The following is a 23,498-nucleotide window of genomic DNA, read 5'->3' as shown; positions in this document are numbered from 1 at the left end:
TTTACAAAAAGTTCGCCCTGCGTTTTTACAAATGCAGTCCTTTTCAAAAGCGACAATAGAGAAGTTTTTTCATCACGATTAGATTGATCAATAGACCAGTGGTTTAGATTTCGGCTTAGAAATTCTAAGTGATCATAAAAGCATTCTCTTTGAAGCAAGTCATGTTTTGGTACAATGAATTGTGTATAAACTTGCACCAACGATAATTTCGGTACATTCAAGTGTTTGAAAATTTTATCATGTCCTGTATTGCGAAGGAATATAACCCCTGCCTTTTCTGCTATATCGTTAAGTCCTTCCTTTGGTAAATTGAATGGCACAACGTATTTCCTCTCGTATGTTTTCAACATCACTCTTTTTCCAAAATGAGAAAGAAAAATGGGCATTTTTTCCAAAGTTGCTAAATGTTATGACCGTGTACAATCATTTATGCAATTATTGAAGTACTGAAGGATATTCATTAAATCATTGTCTGAAATACTTGCAACTGTTGTATCATCTACATTTAAATGGAGACTCTCTAATACTTATCTTGGTTTTCCATAATTTGGAACATCCTTTGACAATATTATGAAAGCTCTGTCTAATTCAGAATTTTTATTCTTACAGAATATAGATTCACATATATGAGGTATTAACATTTTCTGAAATGTTTTGTACAAGTTTCGATTAGTTTTGAAACTTTCAATATTTAACATTTGGTTCATCTTACATGGAGGTGCAAGATATACAGCATCTGTTTCTGACTTTGTCACTGGTATTAGTGGTATAGTCCACATAACCTGAAGTTGCTGTCCGACGTATACCCCAGATTCGTTTTCAAGTTGGTAAATGAAATATTCCCAAAAAGTTTGAATCCACACTTCTGTAGGATCTTGTCTGTTCCATGATTTGAAAGAAGTACAGTCATCTTCTATTTGTTTTGTTTCTTTCACAAGTGCTACAAATTGGATTAACTTAAAGCGTTTCAGTTTACATTGAAATTTTTCTTCATTTTTACAAAAGAGTTTGTCTAATTCTTTTGCAATTGTGCTGTGTAAAAATTTGTTTTGTTTTGTTGGGAAGAAACCACAAAATTCTGGCCGGGGCTCTAAATAAAAGTATCCGCTTGCTGGCAATGTCCTTACAATACTATCTCCAGTAACCATAAAAGGTATATTCTCAATTTTCAAAATGAGTTTCTCTTCGTCATTGAGACAGTACGACAGAATTGTTGCAGCATCCTGTACAGTTTGCAGTGATGTGTGCATAACGTGTCTTTCCGTTTCTATATTGCAGTCTTTGTCATTTGCAGCTGATATACACAGGAAGTCAATAACATGCAAGGGTCTAAGGTTTTCTATACTAACACCAGAAGTGTGCATTGCATCCTGGATGTCTTTTGATACATACACAAGACGCATACCTACTCTTCGCAAAATATTGTTCAGATTAGGCATGTGTTTTTCTTCTTCTCGAATGTATGCAGGATATCGTAAACCAGTGACATTTAATGAAGTCCATGTTAAGTGCACAGCATACTGGTCAGTTAAGTATTCATCTTGAATTGTATTTGTAACTGGAAGAAATTCAACATTATCATTGACAAGTTTCCTGTAAACAGATTCCATTAGAAGTTTCCAGTACTCATCAGACACTGTATCTTTTAATGGAAACAGAGATTGGTAGTTTGTTAGAGCACACATGACATTGGATAAATTTGGTTTTGTCCTGTCATATGCCAAAATTGAACACTTTTTGAATATTCTAATAGATGTACATATGCCATCGATATGACATGTTCTATCAATATGTTATTTTATAAAGTTCTGTGACATATTTTCTCCACCTCTGATTTCCAAAGAGACCTCCTTGTTTCGTGATCTAAGGCAAAATATCCATGAACATGTACAGGAAGACCTGTTTTAATAGGTAGAGGCAAGAAACAAAACGCCTTACATTTTTTTTTTGTCTCCCACACAAGCCTATCGCAAGTATCTGTTCTCATTTTTGCTTGTAAAGCGATCCCTCCATGTGGCAGAAGTCCTAACTTGCCAGTGACAATTTTTTCTACAATAACTGGGTCTATTTTGGAGTTTTGGGTAAATCCTAGTATCTGTACAACAATGTAGTGTAAAGCTTGTTGTATTTGCCTCTTTCTCACATTTATTGTTAGTTCATATATTGTACAGAACTGATCAAAGTTAAATATTGCTTCCTTTGACTTTTTGAATTCTGCACACATTTGGTGTTGCTTTTGCACGTACTCTTTACGTTTCTCACTGTCCCTTTCACTCATTTCAAGACTGATTTGTAACTCTAGTATGAAGCGATCATCTTTATATGACGAAATTTTCACTGTCTTTAGATTTTTTAAGAAAATTAAGACATTGCTTAAATCTTTGGAGAGCTCTTTCAAAATATCAGATACCATATCCATGCTTACTGATTCATCTTTTATGCGTGACGTTTTCGCCATTTCATCTGTTCTTAATGGGAATCTAAACACTGTTCCTTGTTGTCCGGTTATTAAAGTCTTTTCGTGATATCCACTCATCATATCTGCGTGTCTTTTTCTTATTATCTGTACATCTTTGTAGCGTATTCCAGGCTTTCGTTTGGTAACATTTGGTACAAACTTAGCCAATGGATCAAAAAAGCACAGTGTTTCTCCATTCTCAATATTTCCGCCTTTAGTCAAGAATGATGGAGCATCTGTTAAATTGTAAACTGCACTGAATCCGATGCCATACCGACCTGTTTTGGAAGGATCATCTGATTTATTGCCTCTCCCAAGCCTTTGTATTCCTTTTATGTCATCATTTGAAAATGCACTGTCGTTACAAACGACCAGCGCAGGGCCCTGCAGAGGTTGAAACATTTGATCGATTATATTATGCTGTGGGTGTGTCTTATAGTCTTTGACAAAATGTATTTCCGTAGCCTTTGCATCATCAGCATTTTGAATAAGTTCTTTAAGTATACCTGAATCGACAGGATATCCTTCAAGAAGATTTTTCAAATGCGTTATTAGCGGTTCATCATGACAAAAATCTTCAATGTCTTCCGGATTTTCTTGAAGACAGTGATACAACTTTGGTTTCACTCCTACGAATTTAGCTAAATCTGCAGGGAAACTTTTATGAGCATAAATCATAGAATCGCTTTTCGCAACTTCGTCATAGTCGTTGAAACACATTTTTTGGCAATTTTGTAACACTCCGTTTTCATCTGGTCCGTAGATCGCCTCTGTCTCATCTTTCACAATACTTTGAACATCAAACGACTGTCCGTAGAAAACTGTTATACTGTTTTTAAAACAGTACAGAATATCTATAATTGTCCTTATGTCTTGTTTTGAAAGGAAATTTTCTTTCTTTTCATTTTTGATACCTTGGATAATCAATAAAAGAAAATATGGATCAAAATAATCAGCTATTTTCAGACATTTACAAAAGAGAGGACAATTTTTTAGAGGCGAATCATCCAAGCAATAAATGTATGGTTTACAGTCAAAAAGTGAGCACTCCGATACAAAACTAGTTTTAACAAACTGCTTTGCTACATAAACAATAGGTTCATCTCTTAGTGATATAGCCAAATCGTTTGGTTTATCTTTCGTTTTGCAAACTTGTTCAAAGTACTGGTAAATGTCTTGTACAATCGATGAAACATAGGTAATTTTGTCAGGTGCTAACTCTTGGAAAGAAGTAGAAATACTTATCAAGTTCTCTGATGCGAATTTTGGTTCAATAGTAGTCTTCACACGTCCTTTCATTCTAAGTTTTTCAAGCATATCTTTGAAAATTTTCGTCTCCGAATTCAACATACTATAAGAAATGTCGTCCATTATAAATGCAACACATCCGACGATATTCTTACAAGTGCTGAAGTACATGTTTGCCGGACGATCAAAAAATGACGTTTTGCATTTTTCATGGCTTGCTTTGTGTAATTTGCATTTTTTTGTATTTTTGCTGCTTAAAAACATGTCAGCGTGCCACTCGAAAACCCAGTCCTTTGGTTTTGCTAGAACGGGAATAAATTTCAAATTTCCAAGATCACAGAAGATACTTTCATGCATATCCTTATTTCTACTAAGATAGCATTGCAAATATGCGGAACGTTTAACAGCACAATTTAAACACTTTTTGCTTAAGATTTCGATTGAATTAGCCCTGTTGATAACGATTTCATCTGTCAGGACATTAAACATAAGTCCGAGTTTCTGCAATTTCATTGAAACATGTTCTTCAGTGAAGGGAATTTCAGGAAAAAAGCCATCTGCCGCGACAAACATTTCAGCTAAAAATGAGTTAGTGTTAATTAAGTCCTTGGGACATTTTAGAATACCGTTTGGTTGTGACGGTATGCATTTGTTTTGTTTCAACCAGTTATCTATTTTTTCATTCTGTAAATCTATAGCATAGCATATGAGATGTTTAACATTCTCCTCCATTTGCTGTCGAGATGAAAACGTTTGAAGACTTGGGAACAAATATTCTAAGAAAAATGTTTCCATCGAAATAGTCAGTCGATCTATCAAGACCTGATCTGCCTGTTTAAGCATATCATAAATGTTGTCAGAAACATCTATTACATACTCGGTTAACTTTGACAGTTCATCAAAGACTATTTCACCAATATCTAAAGAGCGGATTTGTCTTTCAATAAAGACACACTTCGAAATATTAAACCATTGTCCATTTTTTTCGAACACATCGTAAACACCTGGCCTGACAACGTTTTGATAGAATGCAGCCGGCAAAAATTCTAAAACTTCTGCTGTGTCGTGCTTTGGCCAAAGTTGGGAAAAGTGATATTCGCCTAGAGAAACATGTGAATGTAATTGTGTCAGCAAAAAGAGTAATGCTTGGGTAACCGAATCCTGAAGTAGATATCTGTTCCACTCTTTCATCTTAACATTTTTGTTATCTTCCGCCGCTGTTTTAAGTTGTCTCCTGTCTGATGTTTCTGTAAACTGACTGTTTATATGGAACGGAAATTTATGCTCTATAGATAATGGCAAAAGGAAGAAAAGGTGTCCTGTTTGATAAAACCGATCCGGAAGTTTATTGAGTGATGAAACATCAACTTTTCCTTCTTTCGTATATTTCACTGGTATTGCTACAGCACCTAGTGGTAATGTTCCCTTTTCTTCATACGACATACTGATTGTGTTTTCCTCTATCCCTGTTGACCAGCTTACAAACCAGTCCTCTTTTGTCCCATTATCTTCTGTATGTACATTAAATTTCGAATGGAAGTAGGCATTGATTTGAATGGAAACCTTGTCTATGACTTGAAGTGGAAAGTAAAATAGTGTCTTGGATTCTTTTCGTTCCGAAGCTTCGACTAGCATAGATAAAGCATTTAATCCTGCATTATCTGTTGCACACAACCTGACGGCGTTCTTGCGCACCTCAAATAATAATGTTGCCTTCTTCGGATCACGTTCCGTTTTCGGTATGTGCAGAAGTTTGAAATTCACAACATTTTGATTGAAAAGAAGCATGTTTGCTGCCATAGACATTATCTTTTCGAATAGCTGCTTAACCTCTGTAGTCGTGTAAACTACATCACTTATATCACTTGCTCTATTTCGTAATGGTAACCGAAATAATGTTCCGTTGAAAAAAGGCGATGCAGTGTCAAGAATTCTGCAATCAAAAATACCTTCGAATGGCAGGAATAGATTTCGGAGACATTTAAAACAATTTGAGTTGCTCATCTTTCTAAAGTTGACACGGAGTCCTGGGCTTCGTCCAGGTAGAACATTCCCAAGATGTGACATATCAGGGTCAAAAATCACCATGTTTTCCCCTGACACAAAACTAGGTACATCGGTTATGTTGTAAACGGCACAAAAGCCTAAACCAAATTTCCCTATTTTAGTAGAATCATCTTCTTTTGTAGCACCACTAAGTTTTGTTATATTTTCAAAGTCAGACTCAGTAAATTGTGCGTCGTTGTAAGCCCAGATAGCTGGTCCTTGACATTCAGCCATGCTTTCATTAATGAGTCCTGTTTTTGCTTCGTTATTTTCTCGCTCATCAAACAAAATACACAGTGTCTTTGCCCCAGCATCATCAGCATTTTGAAACAACTCTTTAGCCACAGAAAATCCATCAACATAACCTTCCTTTAAAAGATTTCTTAGCCGTCTTGTTAAAGGTTCTTCTTGGCCCCATTCAGCAAATGCCTCTGTGTCGCTCATCATATGTTGGCGTAAGGACGGAACACCTAGAGCATCAGCTGTTGATATTGGTAGGTCTGGGTGAATGTAATAAATATCACCATCAAATTGAAAGTCCATATTTTTCAGCCATTGTTCATCACAATAAGTGCAGGACTCAGTTGGCATCATATGGATGCCACCATTTTCTCCTATTGTTGGAAAAAAGAGCTTTCTATCACTTCTGACAAAGTCATCAAGAAAGTTCTTTTTTATTCTGTTTAAAATTGCTATAGCCATTTCTGTAAATCTCTCTGCAACGTCTTCGTTATCTATTGTCTGTTGCTCTAAATTTTTTATTTGCTGCAAAGTGTCGACATATGTATCATATCCAATCGACTTTAGACATCCAAGTTGCAAGAAAAAGTCTGCTAAAGACTGAAGTTCTGCAGGAAGAGGATGCATAAATGGCATAAGGTTTATTTCCCCTTTTGATTTTTCAATGTACATCGTTTCGATTGGCTGGAATATGCTTCCATCCCAAACAAATGAATTGTGGGGTTTAAGAAACCGGTTTTCGATCATTATTTTCAGATCGTCTTTTCTGACTTCATCCTGTTTTGAAAGCCATTCATAAATACAGGTAACAATAGGCAGATATGACGCTTTAAGGTTTGGCTGATATTCTTTTACAATAATTTGTAAGTGTTCTAGGACCATGCATACTTTCGGCTGTGAATTCCAATGAAATACATCAGACAAATGTGGTAAACGTTTGCTGTCAATTATAAACATTACTGATCCAATTAGATTAACATGTTTGGCTGAGTGAATATCCATTGGCGTGCAAATCAAGGGTGAAGTGTCAGCATTATTTTTCTGTCTGTTTTTTAATGGAATATTTTTAGAATAAATATCTTCCATTGTGTCCTCGATGAATATACATCTTCTGGTGTTTATATAATCGTTTTGAACAAGATGGCTGTGTTCATTCATAACATGTAGTAATGCTTTGCATTTTGTTAAGTCCAGTTCTAAATTTCCATCAGCCATATGATTTACTGCATCACTTACACGATTAACATCATGTACGGTAAGATCTTTTATTGTTTTGAGACCGAAATGTTTTAAGGCATGAAGTATAAAGAGTCTATGCTCATTCTTGACTAATTCTGGAAACAAAGCTTCCCCCTTGAACAGATCACATATCAATTTTTCGGATGGATCGAACAAATCGCTTGGCATGTAGAACGACTCGTTACTGGATTTAAGAAAAGCTATATGTTTTAATTTTTCTTGAACATCATGATATTTGAAATGTTCTCCTTTCAATATTATCCAAAAAACAAACTTTTCCTTCTCATTTGATGTATATTCATTTATACTGCGAATCGTTTTTCTTACCAGTTCTAGTTCTGATATAACATTTGCGTCTAGACGTTCCGCTAAGATCTTTTCTTCATTCGAATTCAACGTAATCATTGTAGATGGAAAATGGACTGGATATTCTTTACCATCGTAAACGTCATCTATTTCATTCAATGAAACAAGATCGCTTTGTGTTTGAATTTTATATCCTCTGAAAAGTCTAAGTTTCCGTATGGTTTGCTTACCAGTTTTACGAATATTGGTGTGTATTCGCTCGGCCAAAAACCTCAGCAGAGCGGCACTACTCTCATCACAGGTGTCGTTGTTGAATTTGCACACTTGCTGGGATGATAGATGCTCGAATAGAGATGTTATTCGTTCACTCGTTTCGTCAAATAAAAAGTTACTTATAAGACCAACGTCAATATCAAAGGGGATGTTCTCAGTAACTGACACTGATAACAAGTCGAATGAACGTTTTATCAATACTCTATCCTCGATTTGGTTCAGCAATGGTAAATATAGAATGTTCGTACTAAGTTTTATCAATAAGAAGTCAGACAAATTTTCCCCGTTGTCCACACTTATAATTGGGAAAATTGGACAATCAATAAACTTCTTTATAGAGTCCCGAAACCTTTTTTGAACCAAATTCCAAATGTCTCTTACCCATTTTTTCCATTTCTTAGCTTCAGATTCTTTTACATGAATAGTGTCTTTTTCTCCAAAGTTGTTCTGGAGAACGTTGCTCACCATAGTAACAGTAGCATCGTCACTCAGTGCTGCCAGACAGTACCCTCCTGAAATCATGAGATAATTTACTCTTTAACCACATAATATATTTATTACATTTAAACAATCATAAATATTTACTAAGAGACATTGCATTGTGACATCATCAAAATTGTATATGTTACACTTATTAAAATGACTACTTTAGAATACATGTATATTAAATGATTGTGGGGGATAACAAAAATATAACAAAACCACTACTTTACCTTTGTCAACAAGTTCCGTCAGGTGTGTTGTTGTTTTCTTTCTAAGATTCACATGGACAAAATTGCTTTCTTGACCGGGAAAAATTTCAACAATATCATTTGTCTCCAAGATAACTTTTTTCCCTGTAGAAAATGTCGTGAACGTTCCGTCTGCAAGAGGCAACAGTTCCAGATCTTCGAGTCCCTCTGTAGAAGAATCCAACATTACAAATTCAAAGAGATCTTGTTTTTTGTCTAAATTCAGACCTTTGTAATTGCTGTTGTGTGTCAATGCCATGTGCGATTTAAGATACGCTGGTTTCGCATATGTTACTTTACAACCTTTCTTTTTGAAAGATTCCGATACATGGTCGGGGACCACAACGGCATTGACTTTGTCTAAAATAAGAAGATCAAAAACGGTGTCCATGTATTCATCAGTTAGGTTAGTTTGTTCCGCACATTGCCTTGACTTTGTGAACACTGCGTCACGGATCTGAATCCATCTTCCACCATCCTGTTTAGTGTAGAAAATGGATTTGTCATTACAAAGTTCTAGAACAATTTCAGCTAATGTACGCCAATGTTCATTAACAACCCAAAGGTCAGGCACTGCATTGTACAATGCCTTCAAAAGGTAATCTGGATTACTCTCTTTCTGACACAAATTTGCAAGTTCTTTCAACAATATTTCATAGGCCTCTGGTAATACTTGTGTCAAAAGCTCAAGATTCCACTCGATTTTCTTATCACCTTGACCCATAGTCATGTCCCCTTGATCAGGCCATCTTACGTGTCTTCTGTTCTGACTTAATGAAAAAAATCCATTTATATGAACAGGTAATCCTGTCATGGATACATTTTCTTGCGGTAATGGCTGGTAACAAAATACATGACCTGAAGTGCTTGTAAAGTTGTTTTGCTCATCTATTGATGCTGCTACACCAACAATATGTGGATAGCCAAGCTCTTTGTCTTTCATCAGTAGTCCCAGCTTGTCAGATATGTCTCCTCCTTTCAGATAATTAACAATTAACCAACGAGATTTTGCAATCTTGCTGTCTTCTTCAAAAGTATTTGCTAATGTTTGCACTGTGATATCGAACACCCATTGCTTTGAAACATCAGGTACTTCGTTTTCAATATCTTGGAGCTCTTTAAGAAAAAGTGCTCTTTCCTTCTCTATGTCGTTGGATTTATTATTTACTGATACGATAAAGTAAGGTTTTTCTTTTCCCAAGTTCATTGAATTCAGTTCTTTGAAGGATAGTTGAGAATGATTTTGTTGCCCATTATCAGAATCTTGCATGTCAACATACAGCGTGATGCTACATAGTGTCTTTAGAAACAACAAACTTCTATCCGACTCTGATATAAATGCATGCAGTAAGTTGTATACATTTTCCTCCGGATATGTGTTTTCCGAAAGTGATGAAAAATGCTGTCGCAACGGAAACCAAAACATGGTACCATTGTAAAAACCAGATGTCAAAGTGTCGTCGTCAAACCCAAAGGTATTGATTAAGCTGTTTCTGTAGTCATTTTCATTAAGTCGGTGCCATTTGGTTAGGTCTTTCAATTTCACCATCACACAGATCTTCCCAAATTCTTTAGCATGTGGATTTATGAAAAGGGCACATTGTCCGCTTATGATGCAAGGATAATCTGCAAGAAAAGTTTACTGAGCTGTTGTTTCATGCTGCAGAATAGATTATTCATCTATCCTGCAAATAACCTTTATTTTAAACAGGTAATGAAGTTTTAAAAATAACACTAATTTCTATTTAGTATATATATACAAGTGAAGAAAACACGTTATAAAAAACGTTATAAAGGAGTTTTCAATGTCATTAAAACGAAAACAAAAATGTTTGTACATATATTACCTGATATATTTTAATTTTAATGATTGTAAAATTTGCTTTAGTATACCTGTTAAGTGGAAGACAGACTTAAAGCCAAGGCCAAAGCGGCCAATCTTAAGGGGATCGTCTCTTTTGACACTTGTATAAATCGAGCGAATTCCTCTCCAATCATCTTTGGTAAAAGTTTTGTTGTTGTAAAAAACCAAAGCAGGTGCCTGGTTGTAAAAATGTATAAAAAAACAAATTCAATAAACGCTAAACGCATGATAACCAAAAGTTTTAATTTCGCTTTTATTTCTTACATTGTATAGTAAACTCCTTTTTAGGACTAGTGCATCGTTTACTTTAAATAAACCTCTCACAACCGTGTCAGGGAATTGATCTAGGAAGTTGACTTTTATTTGCTTGCAAAGTGTTGGTACGAAGGTTTATAATTATGTTCTTCTTTTGCAGTAGCATCTTTACGTTAATAATTTGAAATGTCCATGGAATTAGAGTTTATCCATGAACCAAGTTACTTGGTAAAACTAAGGTGGTTCTGAATAATCAACCGTAATGGTTTATGATGTTAGCTGAAAATATACATACGACTTGTTTAAATATTTGCTAATGGTTTCATTCAGACACTTGTGTATGCATGTACTTACTCTGAGGAATCGACAATATTCTGACTCATCTTCACGCTCTGGGTTAATTATTCTTCCTTCATACAGTATGCGCATTTCTGTTGCATTTGCATCGTCGGCATTTTGAATAAGCTCCTAACAATTTGATAAATTAATATAAAGCATTTGAACTACTTAATTTTAGGTGATTATAGGTAAATGTGAGAGGCAAATATTAAAGGTTGGGCTATTGAACCATTAAGCATATATCTCTGTAAATTGACTTTATCCAATCTGAATGTTTTTTAAATTAGTAAGATTCTAAAATCATATGTAAATAATTATCCACAATCTAGACACAAATTTAGTTTTATTCCTAATGGAATTCATACTATTTTCGATGTTTGGAGTCCATTTTATGTCCACCAAGTATTGATTTTGTATCAGGAATCATGCTTAAACCGTCATTTTGAATGTTCATGTAATTCATTTCATAGGCAAAGGTTTAAATTTTTCGCCGAGAGGTGAAATTTGAACTTTAGAAATAACTGATACTGTTATCATAAATAGGTTATTAAAATAGGCCGTTTTGCAGTGGTTGTACAGACTGTAATTTTGTCAATAGTATAGATCTAATAAGCATAATTATCTTCATTCAATCTAATTACTTTATACCAAAACATTTACCTTAATGATTTGTACATCATTTCTGTACTCATCAAGGATGCGTTTGATCTGCTCCAGCAGAGGCGGTTGCTCGATTCCTGAGAACTCCTCAATATTTTCTGTGTCGGAATCTACAATTTAAAAATCTTTATGTATCAACTAATTGTTACAAATGTGTTGCATATTCCAAACGAGAGGAAACTGAGTATGTTCATCAATCAAAATACATGATATTAATTTGTTGTCTACAATACAAACTAATGAAGCTACAAGACTGATGGAAATCCCTATAACATCTATTCCACAGTATTTTATGTTCATCAATTTATAATCATTTCGAATGTCAACATATAAGCTTCGTTTAGAAAAGCCCTCCGAAAAGTATTGAAGTTTATGTGCAAACATAAATTATTAGATATGGGACGTTTGTGACTGACCGTGACCTTGAAGCACAACAGGATGTAAATGTTGAACACAAGTTTGAAATAAATGCTTAAAAAAGTCAGTGAAATATTAATAAGACAGACACACAATTAACTGGAGTATAAACTTGACCTTGAGCAAGCCGATGCCAGCATGAATTCTGCACATTTCCTTGGTGGGATATACATTTGAGCCAAGGTTGAAGTTTGTTTTGTGAATTTTAAAAGGCGTTAGGGAGGCTGCATCTTACATTGTCTATCATAAACGGACTCGATCTGCAATTCCAACTCTTTTTTTGAAATTTCCCTTTGAATTCAGTGCTCCTAAGGGATATCCCTTTTCTCATTTTTTTAATAATTCATATGTAAACCTGCCTCTTTCGTTTTTACTTTCGTTTAAACATTTTCTATTTGAAATTTAACTTTATATTGTATGTAAGTACTTACTTTTATAAAATGAACTTAAAATATTTTATCTTTAACTTTTGTTTATTTTGTAACTAAATAGAGCTGCACGAATTGATACGTTTAATATTTTTTACAACCACGTGTATTATCCGAAAATCAAACTTGTTTTAAATGGTTTTATTTGGTGTGAACCTAGATACACGCATTTGTATTCCTTTTAAATACATGTCTTTCATATTTACGTAGTTTAAAACTGTCATTGAAATTTGAAAATAGGTTTACTGTATTATCATTTAAATCTCTGTCCCTAACGTAGTGACTATCATGTACCAATGTTTTCAATATTTTTGCGGTATGTGTTTATTGCAGAAATAACAATATCATAAATATGAAGTACAATTGTTTATCAAATGATGATGCATGTAGGATAATATTTTCAAAACATGCTGTATGAATGTTCATTAGGTCTGCAAATATCACAAAATTTACAAAATATGTTTTCAACCGAAATCAAGTACAAGTACTGTTACAGTACATGCAAGATTTTTTATTGTTATAGCAGAATAATATGGGACACTCCGTAAAGAATTTTCCTTTCTAAACATTTGTTTATTATATGTTTTTCAAAAACGAAGTTGTAAGCTCTTGCTTTTTAGTACTAAACTTTATTGGACAATTCTGGGTGCTCAGAATATAGTTTGGTGAGCCTGTTCTAACTATAAATTTTCTTAAAATCATTAGACCAGATAATTTATGCTATCCTTGCATAGTTTTGCGAATATTTGTTCGAAATGCTGATACATAATTTCAACTTACATCATCAATATTTTTCAAATAAACAATATGACAATCATTTGTTATTTTGTTTTTGTAATTTTGTCAAGATTATTATAAATGCTGCTTAGTTTTAGATGACCTTTGAAACATTGTCAAGTATGCATCTAATACAAGTACCTTAAATACAGATTTGATTTGAAAGCTGGTTTGGAGGTTAACACTACATATTTACTACATTTTTTTAATCAACTTGTATTATTTTGAAAAAACTGTCGATTTTATAAGTTTTTGTAAAGTTGTGGACTACTATAGAGGACTTGTGATTTGATTGTCAAAACCTTAACTTGTGAAAGATGTAAACTACCCAGCCAGGAGTTTACAACACAAGCTACAACGAATGGATCCTATGCCAATAATCTTTAATGTTAATGATAACGGTTAAATACCTTTCCGCGTATTAGAATACTGCTTACCTTACCTTTTGATTTTTTTAAACTGACTTTGTGAATACTAACATATCCTGCGTAAAATATGTAAGAATAGTTACAGCGGTAGTAAATCACTCATTGAGTTTGCAAAGCCAGTGGCAACACTTATAAACAAAATGTTTAACTTGTGGCAGCGATTAGATACCTAGTCAAGCTAATTAGACTTGCCAAAAAGACATTGAGACATTGTTTGAACGGGGGATGTCATTTTTCAAGTCCAACCACTTATTGCTTTTTTTTCTACCTTATACACGGACACTGACCAACAAGAAGTTGTTGCGTACGTACGTTTATTCGAAACCCTTGCCCTGTCCATAACTGTCATGCATCCAGGAATTTTGAAACCTTTTAGCACAAATGTTTAGCATGGTGAGACGGTATGTCATGTGGAAGACCAAGGCCCCTAACTCTTAGGTCAATGTCACACTTGGAGGTCAAAGTTCTTGTCCGGCCCATAAATTTATCATGCATAAAAAATAACATGGAACAAATCTGCAGGATAAATTGCTCCAAAGTGAAGGTTGTACTTAGAAACTTGTAAAAACAAATTGAACTTTTATCCATCCAGCTTTTTAATCCCCTATTACAGATTAATGTGGGAAATATGTGCTCTTGTCCTAAATTTAAGGTACATATGTTTTCCTATCATAACATCCTTATACATTATATTCGGTGTCTTAACATACCTAGCGGGGATACCCGTGTCTTTCAGTTACTAAATTTTGATCTCATACATGCTCATTTATGATCTGCTAGCTAATTGTTCGAAAGTTTATTATTTAGTACAATGTTGTTTGGATGCAAAAATGTTATGCAATCAATAACTTTTAATATTCTTTTTGACGTGTTCAGTTAAAGATTAATTCTTTAATTCAAGTAAAGTCTGTATTCCGAAGGATCACTCTTATTCCAGAAAGCAGTGTCAAGTGCCGTGTGGCAGCTGTAAAAATTGTCCCGTACTTTACTGCAGTTTTGTTATATTTTTTAGGTCCTTTCGGGATCATTGGTTGCATCACAATTAGTGTTTAAAATTGTGTACCGCTCAAGCCAGTGCTAGGGGTGTGAGGGATGTTGCACATTTTTATTAGCCCTCTTGTACAGACTCAATTATATCGATTCTGCAATTCTTATGTAATTTTGTTGTTTTTAATGCTTCCAAGGGATCGCTCGTCTTTTAGATTTTTATACTTCACAACAGCAGATGTGTAGTGCCTAGTAGTAGCTGTAAAATACGAAAGTCCAGTTTGGGCCATTTAAACTTCATGAATTCCCGATTTCATCTTCATGAATTCACACTTTAAACTTTGTGAAATCCCGTTTTCAAAATACGGAATTCACGAATTCATGATTCAGCTTCATGATTTCACAACTTCAACTTCACGAATTCACGATTTCAACTTCAGGAATTCACGATTTCAACTTCATGAATTCACGATTTCAACTTCACGAATTCAACTTCGTGAATTCACGATTTCAAATTCACGAATTCATGATTTCAACTTCATGAATTTACGATTTCAACTTCATGAATTCACGATTTCAACTTCACGAATTCAACTTCGTGAATTCACGATTTCAACTTCACGAATTCACGATTTCAACTTCATGAATTTACGATTTCAACTTCATGAATTCACGATTTCATGAAGTTGTAATCGTGAATTCGTAAAGTTGAATTCGTGAATTCACGATTTCAACTTCACGAATTCAACTTCGTGAATTAAAGATTTCAACTTCGTGAATTCACGAATTCAATTTTACGAATTCACGATTACAATTTCCTGAATTCACGATTTCAACTTCATGAAGTTGAAATCCTGAATTCGTGAAGTTGAAATCGTGAATTCATGAAGTTGTAATTGTGAATTCTTGAAGTTGAAATCGAGAATTCATGAGGCTGAAATCGGGAATTCGTGAAGTTGAAATGCCCCCACCGGTCTTTCGTAGTAAAATGTTGCATTGTACTTCACTTCAGTGTTGTTATTTTTTCTGGTCCTTCTGGATTATTGATTGCAGCACATTAAGTGTCGAAAATTGAGTACCGCTCAAGCCAGTGCTTTGGGACGTGAGGGTTGTTGCACTTTTTTACTATCCCTCATGTACAGACTTAATCAAAGAGGGTCTGCATGTTATTTTAATGCTCCCGAGTGAACACTCTTCTTCCAGATATTTATACATGTTCCTTATGTTATGAATAAAGACGAGTTGTAACCCTTTTCCCAGTGTTGAGGTAGAATACCGCTTAATTAAATGGACTACACTGGGGTTTTTAAATAAAAGTTGCATTTTGATTTTTCGCATTGTTACATTTTCGTAGTTGTAATGTCTGATCACAATGATATATTATTAAATAGATAGTCATATACAAGATATGTTTGATTCACATAAAGTTAAAATTTTAAATAACCCGATCCTTACATATGTAAAATAATTAAATAATATAACGGCAGGGCTTTCAGACTGTTCATAATAAAAACATTAATGTGTTCCTTCCATCTTCAGATTCTCACTTTCCGTTTTTATTTGTTTGGGTCTTCAGACCAAACAAATAATGGTAGCGGAATTTCAGACTTTAATGCTGTTAATTGCAAATGCCGAAAGTAGTCCGCTTTTTTGAAGCGGTTACTTCCCTTTATATGTACACTAACGCCGAAAAATTCAGGGGAGATCACTGCGTAAAGATGGTCAAATGACAGGCGCATTAATTTTCAAGCAAAATAATTCCCGAATGGTCGAAGATTCATAATATTATTTTATTCTTTATAGTAAGCTCCATGATTATTTACATCTGTGTTAAACAACAGTTAGCGTCGTTACAAACCCTAAATTAGAATAATATGGTTTTCTTCAGGCATTTAATATATAAATAAACCGTGGCCGAGGGGTTGCGCGCTCGCTTAGGAAGCGAGAGGTCTGGAGTTCTAATCCCAGTTGTTTAAATCAAATAAACATTGGATTGAATATCAGTGTTGCAATTAGTCTTATAGCCAATTTACTACAATTAAAACGCTGGAAAGCATTGGTGGCACTATACAAAAACAAATTGGTTTATAATCTCACAGCCTGCACCTTTCTTACATTCTGAGACCCAAACAAATTCAGCACCTTCTGTGCTTTGATTTAATATTTTACCGCTGACGGGTGTGACATGAGAATTAACGATAAAGGCACTGCCCGCACACATCTTAAAATAGATATTTACTCTGAGAATGTGGTGTATTTTCACTGGAAAACATTAAATATAATGTCTGTTAATTCTAGTATAAGAGTTTGTAAGACATACTTTATTTGATTACGTAGAGTGCATGTTGGATTAAGTTTGAAAATAAAAGAAAACACCACACATATGAAAAAATTGTTCACCCTAGTTCCCGGTCATTCAGCCTTTTTCAGTCGTTTTATTGCATTTTAAAATTTATATAATAATATTTAAAATTATTTTTATTCATTACCACATTATGTCATCTTGTCATGATCAGGCGTTTCCAGATCTTTAAAACAAAGCTCTCTTGACGGTCATTCTGTCTGCCATCTTCCCCATATTGCAAGGAAATCAATTCTAATTCATACCCTTTTTTCGAAAAGTATTACATTATTGTATTAAGATCATATTGTATTATACTGTGCCTCTCTTAGTTCACGGTACTTAACGCTTTGAAACAAGAAGGGAAACAAAAAACTAATGTTACAAAAATGTCATTAGCTGTAACCTTTAGGTATTTTCAGATTGATGTATCCATTTGCAACAATGCGAAAATGTAACAATGCCAAAAATCGCAAATGTGACAGGAGGAATGCGAATAAACGACAGATTTTATGTGTCGTATTTTCGCCCTCTTCTGTCGTATTTTCGCTTCAAAGCCTCAAAAATCCGAAAAAGCGGAAGCACATTTGTCGTCCCTTCGTGCTTTAATTACCGATTATTTCACGTTTGCTTTCATTTCTAATTTGAAAATACAGTTTTATTTTTATTTTGGATGTTTGTTTCTATTTCCCAAAAAGTTCGACATTCGCCAATAACATTATTAATATTTTCTTCAAGAGCTATGTATCTAAAATTCACTGAAAGTTATAAAAATCATATTTGCCACGTTTGTGAAGATATAATATTACACAAAAGAGAGTATCTACTTTTTTTATCAGAAAGGTCAAGAGATTTTGTGAAAATAACACTTGGATGTTTGCCTGTACTTAATAGAAGAGGTCTACTATTTTTCGAAAATCTTGAAATATCTATAGTCTATATATTTTGTGATCAACAATACATTCGTTATCTCTATATAAACCTGTCAGCCCAACACGTTTACCGTATTTTATGTAAATAATGACCCTAACAACAACGTGCCGTGTCGTATTAATGCAAATAGGAACACAATCAATTTGAGTGAAGAAAAAAGAAAAAAAAAGGAGAGAATCAACCATGGCGATAGTTCGATTTAAACATTTTTTTATTTATTGAAAGGTGGGTCGCAATTCAACATATAATCATCATATGCTGTAATAAATACGAAAACAACGCAACAACTGAGTTGCTATAATGTTAGGCGACGCAAGATAAGCAACGCACAGAATGCGCTGAATTTGTTTGGGTCTCAGAATGTCGGAAATGTGAAGGTTGTGAGATTATAAACCAATTTGTTTGTAAAGTGTCACCAAATTCTGTTTCCAGTGTTATAAATATAGTTAATTGGCTATAAGGCTAATTGCAACACTGATATTCAATTTAATGTTTATTTGGCTTAATCAATTTAAAAAAAAGACAAACAAAAAAGAAAAGAAAACATAAGTTGTCTGAACTGGGATTTGAACTCCAAACCTTTCGCCTCTAAGGCGAGCGTGTAAACCACTCGACCACGGGGAATTATAAGATAACAGCCTAAAGAATACCATATTATTCTTAATTAGAGTTTGTAACTTATTAATTTCGATATATTTTGTTCACGGTAAACCTGTTGTTTACCACTGAAGTAAATAATCATGGAGCTGAATATAAGCATAATAACACAATATTAGAAATCTTCGACCAATCGGGAACTATTTTTTCGTTACGAAAATAAATGCGCCTGTCATTTGACAATCTTTACGAAGTGTTCTCCCCTTAATTCCTCGGCGTGAATGTACATATGAAGGGAAGTAACTGCTTCGAGGAGTTTGGACTACTATAAGAACATCAGGGTCTGAAATTTCGCTACCATTATTTGTTTGGTCTGACGACCCAAACAATTAAAAACGACGCAACACAAAAAATGATTACTTTTAAATGAAGAGAATGTAGATTAAAGTAACGCATCAATTGTGTTGCTGTTATTTCAAAATTTTAATATGTTGGTCTAGTCACACTTGATGGTCAAATTTCATAGCTGTACATAAAAGAACAAGAAAGAAGATCACATCATCATAATCTATTATAATAGTCTTGCTAAATTAAAAGTGTGTTAACACTTTTAACTATAATCGGGCTTATAAAATTATAGAAATACAAATTTCGATCACTCCGTGGAGATACTTAATAATCAAAGGACATGAACATAGGTCACTTTATCAAATTTTCTGGGCCAGCTGATATCAAAGTTCAATTTTACATACATGGTCCAAATATAATAGCCAAGATAGAAGGTAACATCATCATAATCTAGGTAGCTGAAACTGTGCACATGTTCCAAATTCATTGCTGTACGACAAGGTAAAGAAAGTAGGTCACTTCCTCAAACTATATAACTCAGCTTATATCAAAGTTCAAAATTTCCGTAATTGACCTTGAAGGAAAAATCCTGCTAAAAATGACTCAAATTTATAACGCGTGTGAACACTTTTAACTAAAATTGGGCTAATAAAATAATAGAAATGCGATTTTGGATAACTCAGTGGAAAAATTAAAATGTTTTAAGAGATTGATCATAATTTTATTTATGTCAGTACAATTTCTATAAAATATTTGATTATTTGTCCTATTGACTTATGGCCAGTGATCAAAAATGGACAGGTAAAGAGGATGAAGGTTACTAGCGCCATACTTTTATAGATAGGCATCATTAATGCATAAAATCTAATCAAGATTTTACAAAGGGCATTATGCTGCAGCAGGAGCTAGTATTTTATAAAAAAAACTGTCGCTATTTCAATAGGAAGAATACTGATTGCCGGGATTCGTATTTCTAAAGGGCTCACTTTATTTCTGTTCTCTGAACTTGAACCAAAAATGGCGCGAAAGGTGAATGGAAGTAAGTTACGATTAACTGCCGGCAACGAAGCTTTCCGGTCTAATTTCGTTGCAGTCTGTTATTCCTTGCAGACAAATAAGATAATAATGGGTTAGTACATATTCAAACAGAGCGTTTCAAAATGCTTATTTGATCGGTATTATTTATTTTGTTGGCAATGACTTCATGCAAGTTGTAAAGTAATTATAACTGGGCCATTGCGTAAGAGATATTGTATATGTTTATTAATATTATATTATACCGAACACAATCGCAAGTGTAAAATACAAGGCGTTTTTACATTCTCCTTTTATCAACTTTTTCATTCACCAACAAAAGGAGAAACTTCGATTTAACATTGTAAGAACAGATATCTACATGTTAAACCTGATCTTCGACTTTAATAAATAATATCATGTGACTTGACATGCAAGTTTTTTCTTATTCGGGTTTATCATTATTTGCAAATACACTTGAAAGCATTGTAAGATAACGATTATCTGAATGCTACACTGTTTGTCTATACACGAATAACCAAATTTCGCTAGGTAGAAAGTACACCTTTAATGGGCGTATAACTCGCAAAGTTTTAAATGAAAACGTATATATACAAGCAGATCTAAAATATGGATATGAATTTAAGATTAAAGTGCTTATCAGACTTTTGCAATATCAACAGAAATAGCAATGTTTGTACGCCTGTGTATATACTATCCGGTATTCATTTATAAAGCCCGTCTATTTAATTACCCCGTCTAATTATTCTATTCTACAAAATATCTCTATTTATTAAGCCCATCTATTCATTAAGCACATATATCTATTAAATCTCTCGATTTATTAAGCCCGTCTATTCATTAAGACGCTCTTCCTTTTAAATCTATTTATTTATTAAGCCAATCTATTCATGTATTTGCAAATTTAGGTAGACAAAAAGGTTCAGACGTGGATATGGGGGGAGCATGTCCTGAAATGTATGGAAAATCAGAGCACCTTAAAGCCTGTTCTGCATTGTGGTATTAAGGTGGGGAATTATATTTCATTAATGAATAATAATGGAAATTCCTCCATTTAAAAGAAAAACTACTTTAAATTTATACTCATTATCTGAGTAATTTTGGATTTGAACTTTTCACTACAACTTTAAGGCTCCCGAAAAAATTCTCAACACCCTTTTTCTTAATTTAACTACTTTGTTTACATTTGGCCTTAATTGTCAGGGGATAAACGGGAAATCTGTCACCTGTCATAATGGGAGGTCTGCACAACAAGAATTACATGATGGAGCATGCCCTTTCCTGTAAATCTAGTATAAACGTTTATGAGTTCAAGAAATAGTAGCCGTCACACAGACACACAGTAAGATTTGCTTGTTTATCTAAGTGTTAATTGGTGTTGTTTTTCTAATATGAGTTAACGGCCCCGGCCGCCAGCTCTTATTCGGTCACGTGACACTCATAATCATTTGAAATTATAGGCAATTTTTGTCACTATATATAGTAACTAGTATATAAAATTGGAATAGATTTAAAGCACTTGACCCTCGTTATATGTTTTGCTGGGGTAAAAAAAAACTTTTTATGACTATGATCAACAAAATGTAATTGCGCATAACCTTAGGTAATTACCAGCAGCACAAACAACAGCAATTGTATAATAAACTAACACATAAAAATAAAACCATATTAATACTCGTAACATAAAAGGAAAGGACAGCAAAAGTATCAAAACTAAGATATATGATAAACTACTTACCCATCGTCGTCTCCGCTCCAAAGCTTCTGTATCTCACATCTCAGACAGACGACTTGAAATTAAATATAACATTCATGTCACACACGTTATCATCGCGTGATAATTGAGCTTCTAACAAAAAGTACTGAACGTCGAGTGTAATCTTTTACAGTTACGGAAAAAAGACTCAATTTTCCGAAAATCGTTTTCTGATATCAGCACAAGTCCTTTTTTAAAACATTTAAAATGTCATGATCAATAGTTATGTAAATTGTATATCTATCGGTTTGTAATTTTTTTGCAGATAGATCTATCAATATCTGCTCAAATATATCGATCAAAGTTATACAGTGTATATACTGTGGCCTTGCATTTTAATGGGTATCTAATTTTCTTTTTTTTTATTTTGTAAAATTATTTAACCTTTTCCCCCATAAAGACGTTTTTGACGATTTTTTGTCCCCCCTCCTTTATTTGAGGCCTCAAATAGTGAAAAATGCCCTATTTAGGCCCAAAACTATGTTTTTCGTTTAAGAAATGTTGCTTAAAAACGTGACCACTTTTTCGGCGCCGTCCCCCATCAAAATGTTACATCAGGGTGTTGCCAGAAGGGGGATGTGCCCCCTTCTGTTTCGGAGGTTTGAAGGGGGACGGAAGCCAAGAAACTTTTGGACATGTGACAGGCTAAAATGCCCTCAGGTCGAAATTAGGGTAACTAGTAACCGACGCTGAAAAGTCTTTCACTCTGTCTCAATTCATTTAGAAGTTGCAGCACTTTGAAATCAGTTTTGATGAAAAATAAAACAATGCCAAATAGTGATATTTGGCAATCTTGAGACGTCTCCCCGTTGCCATGGTAACAGGAAATTTACGATTGAGCATGCTGTTACAAAGGCTATGGTCTAGTCATTATTTGTGCCAAGTTTCATCAGTATTGAAGTATTTTTCAAAGTTTTATAGCATTTTGAACTTGTTACAGGAGGCTTTTCAATGAAAACGGCCATTTTTCGCAATGTGCTCATGGGGTAAAAGGTTAAATAAATGATTTAATACAATACCTCGCTTATTCACATAGTCGCTTACAAAATTTGACTGAGAAAGCAAAAAAGAAAAATTAAAAATAATTCTATTAATTAATTAATGAAACTGCACAAATATATCAGTGATTCGGTAAAACTCCAATTACTGCAAATAAAAGGTGAAGTATATTCTAAAGTTAATTACATGTATTAGATTGATTGCGAAATTATGTTTGACTAACTGTAAATCTATGAACAACAAGTACCACTTACGTCCAGTAATAAATTCCAAAATTTAAGATATATTCATGTCAGTGCAATTTCCGTAAATGTAAAGATCTAGTTATGTTATATAAACTCAATATAGTATTTTCCGAAAATAAACTTAACGCGTACTTTTATCTGTAAGTAGAGGTTAGTGTTCATTATAACGAAACGTGCATATGTTTAAAACTTGCGGCGGAAAATATCTCTTTTTAAATAACATCTCTTTTTCTCTTACGGTTAGATACAATTATATTTCAAAATTGAGGTATACAAACTTAATGCATACCATATTTTCCATTTTCTACATAGTATAAACAAATATGTAATAACATAAAGTTAATAGTAAAACCTTTTGTAAATAAAAAAGTACACCTATAAGGGCATTTCCCAAGATCAGAGAAAATAATCATTATGAGCAATAAAATACAAGACAGTGTTCAAGTTTAGACTGTTCGTGTATAAGTAATAGAAGGAATGGTCTCGTAGAATCAGAAAAAAACTTTGATGTATTAACTTTAACCTACGAAGGCACATTATGCCTCAGA

At 33.8% G+C, this 23,498-nt stretch overlaps 1 protein-coding gene across 4 annotated transcripts in view; it reads right to left on the bottom strand.

Moving 5' to 3' along the window:
- Positions 1-1,790: 1,790 nt before the first annotated feature.
- LOC132739227 (sacsin-like) overlaps positions 1,791-23,498 on the bottom strand; it is an 85,511-nt gene continuing 63,803 nt past the window's right edge. For 2 of the 4 annotated variants that reach the window (XM_060726892.1, XM_060726890.1), the window contains 4 exons: positions 11,015-11,128; positions 10,435-10,582; positions 8,524-10,167; positions 1,791-8,322 (listed from right to left, as the gene is read on the bottom strand). In XM_060726892.1, the coding sequence (XP_060582875.1) occupies positions 1,799-8,322; positions 8,524-10,167; positions 10,435-10,582; positions 11,015-11,128 (8,430 nt within the window). In that variant the 3' untranslated portion in view covers positions 1,791-1,798. Of the gene's footprint in view, positions 8,323-8,523; positions 10,168-10,434; positions 10,583-11,014; positions 11,129-11,659; positions 11,770-21,688; positions 22,053-22,959; positions 23,100-23,498 lie in introns of those variants that run through there. The other 2 variants (XM_060726891.1, XM_060726888.1) reach the window with 2 other exon arrangements.

This window comes from Ruditapes philippinarum, unplaced genomic scaffold, assembly GCF_026571515.1.
Source record: "Ruditapes philippinarum isolate M1 unplaced genomic scaffold, ASM2657151v2 ctg5576_1_1_1_1, whole genome shotgun sequence".
In the NCBI taxonomy this organism is placed as follows: Eukaryota; Metazoa; Mollusca; class Bivalvia; order Venerida; family Veneridae; genus Ruditapes; species Ruditapes philippinarum.
Note: the sequence above shows the minus strand (reverse complement) of the source record. Positions and strands in the feature narration are given on the sequence as shown.